Below are 13,820 nucleotides of genomic sequence, written 5' to 3'. Positions count from 1 at the left end.
GGGGTCTCCTTGTCGATCTCCACCACCATCAGGGCTAAATAAGCTCCACTCGGATCACCACCTCCTATTGTCGGCAAGAGAAGGAGAAAGCAGCACTCCTCGTCCTTGTCGCTGATCCTTCCACAATAGTAGCAAAACACCAGAATGTTCTCGTACATGAAGAATTGCTAAAAGACCCAAGACCACCCTCGGATGAGGATACCCATCTTGACCGATTTTAGAGCATCGATCTCGATCTTATCCAAGCATACCCAACTTCTTCAACTAGTTGGTGAAGCTATCAAGCACCAGCGGTGATGTAGAACCGGTTTCGGAAAGGATGACTGCGGTGGTGACAATGTACTCTTGGGATTACTGTTGCACGTTGTAGCTGTAAGATGGAAACAGAAGAAGAGGGAGAAGAGAAGGAGGAAGAGGAAGAGAAGAGGGGGAAGAGGAGGAGGAAGAAAGGAGGGGAAAAAAGAAAGAAAGGGGGAAAGAAGGAGAAGGAAAGAAGGAAGAGAAGGAGAGGGAAAAGAGAGAGAGGAGAAGAGACGTGGGGAAAGAAATTCTTAATTCACTTTCATTAACCCTAATCAACATAAAAGTCTCCTATAAATAGGGCCCAATAAGAACAATTAAAATAAAACCCCCTTACACAAAATAATTTCCAATAAGCCCAAACTACACAAATAAAGTCCAACAATAATAAAATTGCAAGCAAACCCAGAAATAAAAGAAAATAAAATGCAAATAAAATTGGGGACTAAACGGTAGGGTGGTCAGCTCTAATGTCCCCATCAACTTCTTCCGGGTGGGAGAAGCTCGACCCTGTCGAGTGCAGGTCTGGCCGGCTGTCGTATTGCTCCGGAAGGTCAGGGTCAAGGCGCTGCAACTCGGCTCGCGAAATCCATGTCACATTCAATTCGGGTCGACCTTTCCACCGAACAATGTAACGTTGGTAGCTTTCTCTCCTGGTAGATATAATCTGCTCATCTAATATATGTTCTATGTGTTCTCAACGTGCATGAAACTTTGGAGGTGGAGGCTCAATAGCCGGTGATGGGGCAAGGTGATCAACAGAGACAGGTGTATCAACAAAAGGATCAGAAGGAATGAATGTAGATCTTTTGAATGGAACTAAATCTTCAATATTAAATGTCGTACTAATCCTATAGGCTTCAGGAAGATCTACAACATAAGCATTCGAACTGATTTTCTTTAGAACTTTGAACGGTTCCGCACTACGGGATTACAATTTTTTGAATGTTTCCGAAGAAAGTCGTTCAGGTCTAATTCTCACCATGACAGAATCTCCTATATTCAACTCTTTATAACATCTGTGCAAATCAGCAAGAAATTTATATTTTAAATTATTAGAGTGAATACGTTTGCTGATTTTCTGATGCAATGAATGCAGGTGTGATGCAAATGATTGTGCAGACTCAGAGACTCTATGTTGATGAGACATGGAAATCAAGTCTATGGGCTGCCTAGGTTTATATCTATTCACCACTTCAAAGGGACTCATGCCTAAGGACCTATTGACCGAACTATTATATACAAACTCGGCGGTTGGTAACACTAAATCCCAAGTCCTAGCATAGGCCGACGAAAATTTTAATTTAGTGCTAATCATGTGCCTAAGAATTTTTCTAAAGGAGCTCATGAATCTAACATCTCTATCAGATATAATAGATTTTGGAAGGTCAGAAGATCTAACGACTTCATTGAAATAAAGTTTGGCAACTCTAGTCATACTGACATCTTGCCATGGGATCGTGGCACTAGACATAAATCTAAGAGGTCGTTCAGCCTAGGGATGGGAAAATGATACTTAACCGTAATTTTATTAGGGGTGAGGAGTGTGGGTACAGCACAGGAGCTCAGACTCTCACGAACATACCCTTGGGTGAGAAGTTCGTCAACTTGACATTTCAGTTCAGTGTGCTTGTTTGGGTTGAGCCTACGATGAGGAAGATTTGGTAAGGATGCTCCGGGAACGAGATCAACTGCGTGCTGGATATCACGCATCGGAGAAAGTGTATCTGGAAGATTCTTAGAAAAAACAGAGTGAAACTCCTCCAGCAGGGGAACTACTGTCGGTGGTTGCTCAGGGCTCGACTCCACATTGATAACCCTAGCCACGAGGCAAACACAGGTGATTGGCTTTCGATATCTTTCATTACCTCTTTCGAAGTAATGATGTGAAGTGATTTATCTTTTCGTAGAGTGACACTCTTCTTTTCAGGGGCGGACTCTCTAGGAGGCAATGAGTTCAGTATAATTTTCCGATCCTGGAACATAAAGCTACACGAATTCGGACGCCCATGAAGTGTGATGTCCATATCGTATAGCCAAGGCCTTCCTAGGATGACTTGACCTACGTCCATCGGAATGCAGTCGCACCAGATTTCGTCTTTATAGGATAGGAATTGAATCGGGACGAGGCATCTTTCCGACACCGAAAGAGATGTCTTATCTACCCAAGCTACTTTATATGGATTGGGATGAGGGGTAGATTTCAGGCCGAGGCGGGAGACAACTCCGGAAGCAATGGCATTAATACAACTTCCGCTATCAAATAGGATTTTGCATGTTTTACCATTGATCTTAATGAGCATGTAAAATAGGGAAGTCCTACGCCAATCTTGTACGGTCTTAGTCTGAGTTAGAGTGCACCTAACCACATGAAGCCTAGGGTTTTGGTTATTTGGATCAGTGGGCTCCTTTTGGGGTTCAGCCTGGAGAAACTCTAACCCGGTCTTGTCGTCTCCAAAGTCTTCTACAAAATTCTCAATATTTGGCTCATAGACTTCTTCGACACATTCATTCGCTTGAGTCCCAACTTCTAGTTCAGTCATGAGATAGGTCTTGGCATTACATTGGGACGCTATATGGCCAAATTTTTGGCACCTGAAATATTGGGTTTGGCTTCTAGAACGATGATTGGGACCTAGTATACCCTTTTTTTAATCATTTGAAGGGTTCTGGACAGGTATCGGGGATGTCTGAATCGGTGCTTGGCTAGGGCCGGGCTGGTTAGAAGGATTGGGAAGCTGCCTAGGTTGTGGGAGGTAGTTTTGATTAGGTCGGGCTCCTGGGGCCATGGGTCGAGGGTCGGTACGCCTCACTATAGGAGCTTGTAAGAAACTATCTACATCTTGAGCCAACTGGTATGCTTGGCCAAGAGTAATAATCTCTCGGAGGATTAGTTCTTTCTAGATCTCCTCGCGGAGTCCTGCCCGAAATCTAGAGAAAGTAACAGTCTCCTCTTCGATTACACCGCACCTCATATGAAACTCCTCAAATCGTGCAATGTAATCAGCAACGGTTGATGTCCCTTGAGTTAGTTTCTGCCATCTATCCATAAGGCGTTGTCGGTACGAGAATGGCAAATACTTCTCATTCAGCTTTTCCTTCATATCCGCCCAGGTGGTAATACGAGGAAGCCTTTGGGTCTCACGCATATGTTCAACATTATGCCAGTACCAGTGAGCTTGTCCAATAAGCTTCATTTTAGCGAATCGTACTTTTCTATCGTCAGTCTTTTGATACCACTCAAAATAATTATCCATGGCTGCTCTCCAATCAAGATACATGCTTGGCTCTAGTTGACCAGCAAATGTGGGGGCATCTACTCTTACGGTACGAAGTAGTCGTTCGTCAAGATCGCGCTGGTGATCAGGAGGATGTTGGTTCCTAGGGGGATGGGGAAGACCTACAGGTGGTGTGGCCAAACCAAGCTCGGGATAAGCTGCGATTGGGGTTGACGGTTCAGGAGTCCTAGGATGTTGTACTAGAGCTCGGATCTCTCGTTTGAATTCGTCTTGATCAGCTCGTAATGCAGCTAATTGTTCCAAAATATTTTGTAGAACTCTGGGGTCCATGGTGGGTAAAGGGGTCTGAGAGTCAGTGAGGAGGTACTCTTTACCACTACGGGTTGGCATGCAGGGACTACTCTAGTTGGTGATATGATATGCAATGCTACTAATGAATCCTAACTTACCAAATGCATGCAGGACAATCTACTAATGCGATCTACTATGAATTCGAAAATCAGCAAATTTTCACAAAAATAACTTAAAATTAAATATTACTAATTTATATTTTGGTTATTTTAGAATTAAAGTAGAAAATTTGTCACTATAAGAAGTTAGGTTGCAAACACGTATTACAGTCGTTCTAATCCTAAAGTAATTTGATCGATGGATGTTGAGAATTATCCTGTCGCTAAGGTGTGCTAATTTAATATTTAGATTTAAATGGTGGGTAGGATGGGTGTGATAGTAAATATTTTAGGTTTTGCAGTTTGACAGGAAAATAAGTTTTGGCAAAATAGGAATGTCATGCAAGAGAACTAGAACATAACTAGATAAACAAGCCCAAAAGAAAGAAGAGTCTGTTACCTGTGGCGGACACAGTCAACCGGAAGCGTCTGTTGTAGAGTCTCGAACACGACATTGGCGCCGGGTGGAGCTAGCCGGAGCGATGGGTTTGGATCTGCAGCACAAGGGCTCCTGGACTTCTGAAATGGGCTGAAAAAAGGTGCTTGATCGGGCCTGAAACAAGGTCTGCGGCCGATTGGGCTTGGACCGCGCTACAGTACGGCGCACGGGCTGGGCTGGCGGCCTGCTGAGGAGAACTGGGCCAGGCCGGTCGGGCTTGGATGTGGCCTGATGCCACCTCTCGGCTGGCAGCCTGGCACACAGGGGTGTCCCTGATCGCGGATGAGAGCTGGATGGGAGTGGCTCGGACGAAGGCTCGGCGACGGGCGCTGCAGGCGGTCCGGCCGGAGTAGGCAGCGGCCACGATGCACGGCGGCAGTGGTGGAGCACGCGGGCGTGGGGAAGGAGGCAGCGGTGGTGGCAATCGGGCTGTCGCGGGAGTGGCGAGGACGGCGACAGCGAGGCGGCGCGGCTCGGTGGGGAGGGAGAAGACGGGCTCGGGAGATGGCGGATCTCGGTGGCGGCAGGAGGTGGCACGGGCGGAGGCGGCGAAGGCGGAGCGGCACGGGCGGAGGCGGTCGAGTGGGATGCTCGGCGGCGGTGTTCGTCAGCGGGGAGGCGCAGGCGGCGGGGAAACACCATGGACGAACGGCGGCTCGGCGTAGACGACGTCGGGGAAGCAACGGCGGAGGCAGTAATGCAGCGAAACGGCTGCGGAAGAAGATGAACATAGGTAGGGTTTTTTTTTTGTGGCAAGCACGTGAGGCTCACGTGCAAGGGAAGCACGCACAGATCACGTGCGGCTCTCTCTCTCTCTCTTCTCTTCTTTTTTTTTTGAAGTGGAGCCGGGCTAGCGGGTTAACGGGTTTGGTTCTTACCCGTTAATGAAGTCCGTCTTCAACCGCCAATGGACTCAGTGTAATGCCGCGGTCTTCATGGCGGTGGTTGCGGGACGGAGGCAGAGGCCCGGTTGCGGTTCCGTGGGCGGTGGCACCGGGGTAGTCGACCATGGGTTTCCGGCAGGCGGCGACTTCTTCCGACGATCGATCACGGGACTGACAGTGGCAGAACCATGGAACTCGTGGCACGGTGGGTGTCCGTGGGGCGCGAGACCTCCGGCGGTGAACCAGCGGCACGGCGGCGTCGTGAAGGGAGACGGCGGTGGGTGTGGGCACAGAGACAGGGAAGGGCCAACCACGAAGGGGCTGTTCTTTTTTTGGGGGGGGGGAGGAAGAGGAAACGGAGCACTCGGAAGGGCTCTGTTTAGAGGCTCCGGCGTGGAAGACAGGGACAAACCCAGCATAAACCAGATTGAGACTTTGGCAATAGAGGCAAAGCCCGCTAATGCTCTGATACCAAGTTGGAGCAGAACCGAGATGGAAAAGGGCTGCTGTGGCAACAAATCAGTGAAAACAAGAGAAAGGGGAAGGAAGAAAGGAGGGGAAAAAAGAAAGGAAGGGGGAAAGAAGGAGAAGGAAAGAAGGAAGAGAAGAAGAGGGAAAAGAGAGAGGAGAAGAGACGTAGGAAAAGAAATTCTTAATTCACTTTCATTAACTCTAATCAACATAAAAGTTTTCTATAAATAGGGCCCAATAAGAACAATTAAAATAAAACCCCTTTACACAAAATAATTCCCAATAAGCCCAAACTACACAAATAAAGTCCAACAATAATAAAATTGCAAGCAAACCCAGAAATAAAAGAAAATAAAATGCAAATAAAATAGGGACTAAACGGCAGGGTGGTCAGCTCTGATGTCCCCATCAAGCGGGCAGCCGGCCGCCATTGAGATGTCCCAGATTGTCTCCTTCCCCCAATACTCCAAGGGCAAGCATGGCAATCACATCCACACAATGATTGTCTTGACAGCATCCTTACTCGAGACAAAATCGGGCACCCAGGGATCCATGGCCAATAATTAGCCTACCACCAGCCATGGGCCGCTGGCTAGAGCAGTGTCCCAGCCCACTTTCGTCTTGAAGCAGAACATACTGAGCTCCTTTGCCATGGCATAGAACTCCGCATCATAGTCGAGCTTCCCTCTTACCTTGAAATCACGAGTAGCCCAATCGGCCGACACCCTCCGACCGAAACTCCAAGCAATCAACATCGTGGACTCCCAGGCCTACCTTGAAGCCGCCACCCTCTCCATTGGCAACTCCAAAACCTCAATTAAGTAATTGGAGGTTCTCCAACTGATCCTCAAAGATCCTATGAAGGCCCTCACAAAGTAATTGGAGTTTGACAAAAGCCCTCCCAATCGTATAAAACCTTGGCCTTTGGAGGTACTAAATAGCCTCTCATAAAAGATCAGTAATTCAAATTCTCTACGATGCAGCTTTTGCACTACAAAGAGCTATACCATCCTGAATAGCCCCCATATCATCCATCTGCCACTCATTGCATGGATCCGAGCATCACACTCCATGCATACACAGAATGTGTCTCAGATGAGGAAGACATGTCCATCTCCGAGATGAATGATATAGCGACCATTCAAGATGGTACAGCACTCTACCGTATAAAAAGTGTACCGTACAGGATTACGGGTGATTGGCAGCGATACTCATATAAAGTCATGTAGCATGCTCTTGGAAATGGTCCCATTTACCAGGAAAAGCCACCAATCAATCGTGTGAGGGGTTGATGCATGCTTTTAGTCCACACAACGCCGGTCTGAAAGCGACAAAACCCAGCGTTTAAGCCGCACAACCCTCCTGCACCATGCAGGCCGAAATCTTGGAAGGATGCACGAGCAAACACGCGTAAGGAAAGGCCATGGTCAACATTGAAGTGGTCGACAATTTTGGTTGGATGATGAATACTCCGCCAATGAGATTCTGCCAGCCAAACATGTAAATCTTTGGCAAAGTCAAATGTCATGCAATGTGGTGGAACCTCTCGAATGATTCGTTGACATGTCTACGAGCCCCAGTTTGGGCTAATTTCAAAGACAACGGGCAAAATCTGAGGAGCATGGCTATTTTTACTAATTAAACCATCGCTTACTGAATTAAAATCTAAGATGAATATACTTTGACAGTAGTAAGGGGTAGGAATCCATTAACCCACAATCTAACCAAGAGAAGCGCAACAAATTTACTAAGAAAGCGGTGAGGAACTAAAATATAAAATAAAGGATTGTCAAAAGCGATAATTAATTAAAAAATTGCTGGGTATTTGAAGAAATAAATTGGATGGCTAATGACATCACATCTTTTTTTTTCCTATTAAATTTTCAGCATTGTTCGTCTAGTTTTGTTAGGGTTTTTAGCATAAAAATCTTGGTGTTGGAGCAATATCTCATCCGTCTTCACACAATAATATGTACCTGTAAGTATTGTTAAAGCTGATTTTTCATGAGTATTAAGAAATTTTTGGGCAGACAGATTGGTATGGGCAGCTACAGGCAATTCCAGAGTACGTATCACGGACATTCGGAAAGCTATGGGAGGAGAGGCAGTGAGGCAGGTGGATGGGAGGTGGATCTAGAGACTGCACATTCACCCCCGGGTGGCCATGTTTTTTTGAAAAGTGGCTTGGGGCTGCTTACCCACGAGGGGCGTGTTGGCCGGGAGGGGCATGGGGATTAATCTGAGCTGCGTCGGGTGCTTGGAAGGGGAGGAATCCATCACTCATGTGCTGCTTGGTTGTGATCGGGCAGTATAGATTTGGAGTTGTGTGGTATTGTTTCAGGGGCAAGTTAGCCAATATGTAGATGACTTTATACTTCGGTTGAGGGGAGCGCTGCGGCGACTGCGGACGTTGGAGTGGAGGATTCGACTGGCCTATGTGGTATATCATATATAGTTGGAAAGAAATGCTAGGAATTTCAATGATAGACGGGAACCCTCGTGGCATATTATTGAGAGGGCCCGCATCCAGAAGGCTGAGATCATCAGAGCTACCCCACCGAGTTCATTTAGGATGGCAAGGAACATCTGGGACCCCTGCTCGGCAGCTTTAACGTTAGCTTCAGCATCCAGGTTTCTCCTTATCTCCTGGGAGTCCCCACCCTCCGGCTATCTAAAGGTGAATTTCGATGGTAGCAGCCCAGAAGTTGGTGGTGGGGGCGGTGTAGGTTTTGTTATCAGAGTCCATGACTCACAGCTGATTGCTGCTGGTAGGCAACGGATTGATGGTCTCTCAGCTACAGGGATGGAGCTTAGGGCAGCATGGAAGAGGGTCTCCTATGCGAGACGAAGGTTAGGGGCCGAGCACATTATCTTGGAGGGTGACTCAACCACAGTGATTGATTTGATACAGGAGGAGAGATGGAGGGGAAATGGCAGTCCCCTACTGTGCGACATCAGGTTGATACTGAGAGATTGCAGCATATTTCAGATAGTGCATATGTACCGGAAAGCAAACAGGACGGCGGATTAGGTTGTATCTTACGCTGCAAAGTACTCTGGAGAGATACTTTGGCCGCACCAGAAGGCTCCTCCCTCGCTTCTGAGCCAGGTTCTAGTCTCTGATCCTATTGGCAGGTCCTACACTAGAGTAGGGTGAGGTGCTGTTGTACCAAAAAAAAAAAAAAAAAAAAAAGAAATTTTTGGGCTACCCCATTATTTCACATCCTGTCCAAATCGAAGTTTATACTTGCAGGCCCCAAACAAAATTTGTGTACAGCATCGTTGGACGGATTTGAGCCCGTAGAATCCGTAACTCTCAAATCTTGCGCCTTGAAACTATTCCATATTCCCAAAAGACTGAGAGGAAAAGACATAATCTCTTGGAATTGCCTTGCTGCTACGCAAAAAGCTTTCAAGAGTCAAAGTTTTATGGGGACCGGCCTCTAAAAGAACACGCTTTAGAAAAAGAGATGCCAACCAAATAAATCAACAAATTGATTTTATAAATTTTTATGTCCATTCATGAGTAATTTGAATTAGAAAGAGACCTCCCTCAGTGTGAAACTTGAGGCAGTCATCTGACCTTCCTCTTCTAAAGTCATTTGACTTCTAATTTCAGTCTTGATTTATGCAAGTATCCACCAGAAGCTGCAATGACCTCTGAAGGCCGGCAGTGGCCAGCATCCACCTAGTCTTCCAAATTAATGCCTTGAATTTTCTCGGTTGAAAGTTGAACAGTTGAGCTGCCTTCCATCCACCTAAAAATAAAGGCTTGAGAACACCACAGAGGGCATGATGATTGATTGAGACCACCTCAATTTAATTAGTAAAGGCCAAAGATGCCTTTTTGATCCAAGCATACTTATCTTCCAGTTTCCAGGCAAACAAATGATGATCATTTTGGAAAACCAGAATTCATAAAAAGAAAATGCGAACTTTATTGCGTCATTATTCAATTCACAAATGTGCAAACATAAGCAGCAACATCATCAAACCCTATACAGATAGGAGGAGAAGGAGATCACAAAACTGTCTCCTTGTCATTCCTATCTAACCATTAGAACTCCTTCTCTTACATACATAAAACTACCATCTCTAGCTCTAGGTACCAAATGCCATGAACCGGGAAAAGTAAAGGAGATGAATCAAGATAGAAGATTCATAAAGGATCAAGGAAGGCTAGAACATGATGTATAAAAGGCTTTAGGTTTCTCAAGCCCAAAAAAAGGGGAACAGAATGAGAGACCTTGGGACAGCGAGAGAACTTGTAACCCTGCAAGGGTATGGCCTGAAAAAATATGCAGCCAAAACAGGGTTCATGGACAAAAGTGTAGCTAGAAACATGCAGATAAGAGGATTCCTAATTTCACGGGCTGCCTTATAAAAATCTGCAACCAGTGAACTAGCCTAGCTAAATGGGATGATGAGTATGGAAGCATGCTCTAAGTTCCTCTAAAAATGCTGTGCAGGAAGATGCAGGGAGGAATGGAAACAGAGGGAGGGCCAGTTAGGAGTCCTTCCACATGAACATGGGAGGAGGGTGAGAAGGATCAGGAAGAGATGTGGTGGTGAAATCCTGGCATGCCATTGTTGCTGCTGGTGGTTGCGCTGATTCTGAGGCATTGGAGGTATCCATCTCCGACTCGGCGATGGTGGTGAGGCGGGATTGGAGGAGAAGTCTGTTCGCCCCGTCGACGTCGTCCCACACGGAGCTCCCTGGACCCCAGGTGCTGAACCAGGCCTCCTCAGCCTCCCCCCACACCAATTCAGGCGCCGAGCACTGTGGCATGGCTGCCATCGATCCGAGCGGCGGCGGCGGCGGCGGCGGAGGGTCGCATGAACCCGATGGGCAATCGTCGGGCATGCTCCAGCTGACCTCCGCGCTCACCGGAGCTGCCTCAGCAGAAACGACAGGCATGGAAGGGGATTGCAGGTGGGTGTCGCTGCGATTGCTGTCAGGCTGTTGCTGGTGGTGCTGGGTTTGTGCTTGAACTTGGTCGGGGGTGGCAGGAGCAGAGGATGAGGAGGAAGAGCAAGAAGCCCCATCCCTGCTACTACTGCCGCCGGCGCGCCCGTGACCGAGAAAGAGGTTGGGGAAATTGAGCCTGGCATTCTCACCCCGGAGCCTGAAGGCCTCGCGGTCGTAGGCGAGGGCGGCGTCCTCAGCGGTGTCGAAGGTACCGAGCCAAAGGCGGGTGCGGTTGCGGGGGAGGCGAATCTCCGCCACCCACTTCCCCCAGTGGCGCTGCCTGACCCCGCGGTACAGCTTGGTGGGGCTGGAGGTGGCCGGCAGCATCTGATTCCGGAAAAGGGCGGAATACGGAGGCGAGCCCCTCCCGGGCTGTCCCGCCAGACGGTTCATCATCATGGTGCGGCCGCGGGGGCTCAGGTTCAGGGCGTCGCTCATGTACTGGAGGAGCTGCTGGGCCCCGGCCCCGGCCCCGGCCCCGGCGCCGGCGAAGAATGAAGGAGGAGGATAAGCTCCCATCTGGCAGGGATTGTTGTGAGCAAACGAAAGCATCTGCTGCTGTGGCTGCTGGTACTGATGGGAAACGAAAAGAGGAAGAAGAGTTGTGTCCAATATTGGCTGCGAATTGTCGCAGGCGAAGGGAAATACATGCCGGGAAGAGAGAGGAGGAAGAGATGCCGGGGTTGTCGCGCCGGTAGGAGTGGGGAGAGGGAGACTGGAGCTCGAGGAAGAGGAAATGGAGGGATTGGAATTACTGGAGGAAGGAGAGTATTGGAGTCGATCCGGGCTCCTGATCTTCTTGAGAGGCCGGAGGGGTACAGCCGACGCCTCCTCAAAAACCGGCGTCCACTGCTGCGCTTCTCCCTCCGGCATCATCAGTGACTTCAGGCCCCTCGCACCCTTCCCTTTCTGTCTCCTCCCACCACTGCCGCCGACCCCTTTTTCCGACCTCCCGCCGCTCTTTCCCGACCCTTCCATGGCTTCCCCCAATACCAATAAAAAGGCACCCCCCCCGCCCGCCTGCCCGCCCGCTCTAAAACCGATATCTAATAGGTTAACTGAAGAATCTAAAAAAACCAGATCAAAATCGGACGCAAAAAGAGCCGAATTCTGGTTTTCAAATGAAGCCCCCAACACTCTTACTACTAATCAAAAAAAAAAAAAACATTAAAATCACAAGAAAAGAACCACGAAAACTAGCTCACTCAAAGCCATCCATCATAACAACAGAACCCATAAGAAAAACAGAACAAGCATGAGAAGAGAGAAAAAAGAAAAGGAGCGGGCGGGCGGGCGGTCCGGCGGGCGGCCGGCGGGGAGAGTAGAGGAGAAGGGGGGTTGGGGGAGCCAACGTTTGGCGAGGGAAGAGAGCTTCTCTTACCGAGCGCGAGAGCCAGCCACCGAGGTCTTGGGATCTGATTTCAGAGCCGATCGAAATGGTTTATAAAGTGGGAGGTGGGGAGGGGTTGCAGATACTGGAAGGCACGGCGTGGAGCGTCCTGAGAGCGGAAAAATATTGCGGCCTCCGAGATTGGTCGGTGCGGGTGGGAATATACGGGTCCCACGCGCATTTATCCCATGTTCCTCCTTCTTCCTTCTACCTCCCTACACGTGGACCTCGAGATTAATAATAAGCATGGTGCCTCTTATCTTAGTCAGCGTTTGATCCATGGACCCATCACGTTTGGTCCACCTGGTCGCTATCCCCTCCTCACGGACTTGATTTCTCTCCCGCCCTAGTTATTTTCTTGGAGTAGTGTTCCTTGGCTTGCACTCCAATCTCTTCCGACCTAATCAAATGGGCGACAATTATTATATACAACACGCTAACATTAATTATATTGGCTAGTGCCAGCACATGCCATGCACATGACACATAGTAGGATGCGGTCAGCTTTGTGCACAATTGTTCTAAATTATATTTAATACAATTGCTCATAGTTGGTATTATATGGGAGGAGATATTAATATTGTCATCGTCGATTAATATAATGTAGTATTTTATTTTTCTTTTTGAGCGCCAGATGAATCGAAATTGTATCTTTATATATATATCTATTTATCTACCAATCTACATAAATTTTGGACCGTGAAGGACTAGACTTGGTATCGCTCAAGTCATTGCACAATAATGGCGCTTTATATATTTCCCAATGTGGCAAGAGTTTTAATAATAAAAAAGCTAATTTTATATATATATATATATATATATATAGAGAGAGAGATAGAGAGAGAGAGAGAGAGAGAGAGAGGATTAGTTTAAAGTCTCCACAAATTTTGTACATATCATGTATGTTGCACATGGCAAAAGCTAGTATCTTTTAAACAAAAGGCATATTTAGAATGTCTCGTTCATTGACAAGGTAGTTCTCATTTTGAACCAATGTTCAGTACCATGAATGAAGTTTGAGTAGTTTGCATTATGGTAGTGTATATTAAAATTAGAGATAGACCATCATTAGATCCTTTGAAATATTCCAAGTGAAACAAAATACTGCTTTACCAATGTAAGCACGGGCTATCTAACTTCACATATATTAAAATCTGACTCTATTGCAAAAGTGACAAATGCATGACTAGGGCAGTGATAGAACCTTGTTGGTTTATGAATAAAATATTTAATTCAAAATATTGAGAATTTTAGAATTCCATATTGAATATCTATCTAAACATAAACCTAGTTAAATATAAAAACTTATTTTAGATTTCCAAATAACTCAGTTTTCTAAATAGATAAGATTTAGTTGTTTATCTTTATTTTTCTTTTCTCTCTTAAAATTCTATAAAAATTATATGGACATTTCTCTAATTGTTTCTCATATGGTATTTTAAAAAAAAAACATAGAAACACTTTCTCTTCTCACAAGATATTCCAAAGAGATACTTCGTAAATAGACCATTCAAAAGACTTTTGTAGATGAAGAGATGCATTTTTATGAAAAGATGCATATGATATGATGGTAATCCAAAAGGACACAACACTGAATGAATGATGAATTATGTGAAGGGATGCATTCAACGAATGGATGCTTAAGCATCTAATCATATTCATCCTTTCACATCTATAAA

At 46.6% G+C, this 13,820-nt stretch overlaps 1 protein-coding gene across 1 annotated transcript; it reads right to left on the bottom strand.

The window, feature by feature from the left end:
* Positions 1 to 9,696: 9,696 nt before the first annotated feature.
* Positions 9,697 to 12,245, bottom strand: LOC103699307 (ethylene-responsive transcription factor ERF054-like). The gene has a single exon (XM_008781342.4). It carries the CDS (start codon positions 11,727 to 11,729, stop codon positions 10,290 to 10,292), a length of 1,440 nt encoding a protein of 479 aa, XP_008779564.2. The 5' UTR covers positions 11,730 to 12,245; the 3' UTR covers positions 9,697 to 10,289.
* Positions 12,246 to 13,820: the final 1,575 nt, after the last annotated feature.

The sequence above is a fragment of the Phoenix dactylifera genome, unplaced genomic scaffold (genome assembly GCF_009389715.1).
Source record: "Phoenix dactylifera cultivar Barhee BC4 unplaced genomic scaffold, palm_55x_up_171113_PBpolish2nd_filt_p 000144F, whole genome shotgun sequence".
Taxonomy (NCBI): Eukaryota; Viridiplantae; Streptophyta; class Magnoliopsida; order Arecales; family Arecaceae; genus Phoenix; species Phoenix dactylifera.
Note: the sequence above shows the minus strand (reverse complement) of the source record. Positions and strands in the feature narration are given on the sequence as shown.

Excerpts from the sequence above, each read along its gene's own strand:
- LOC103699307 (XM_008781342.4), bottom strand. The coding sequence starts at position 11,729 with ATGGAAGGGTCGGGAAAGAGCGGCGGGAGGTCGGAAAAAGGGGTCGGC.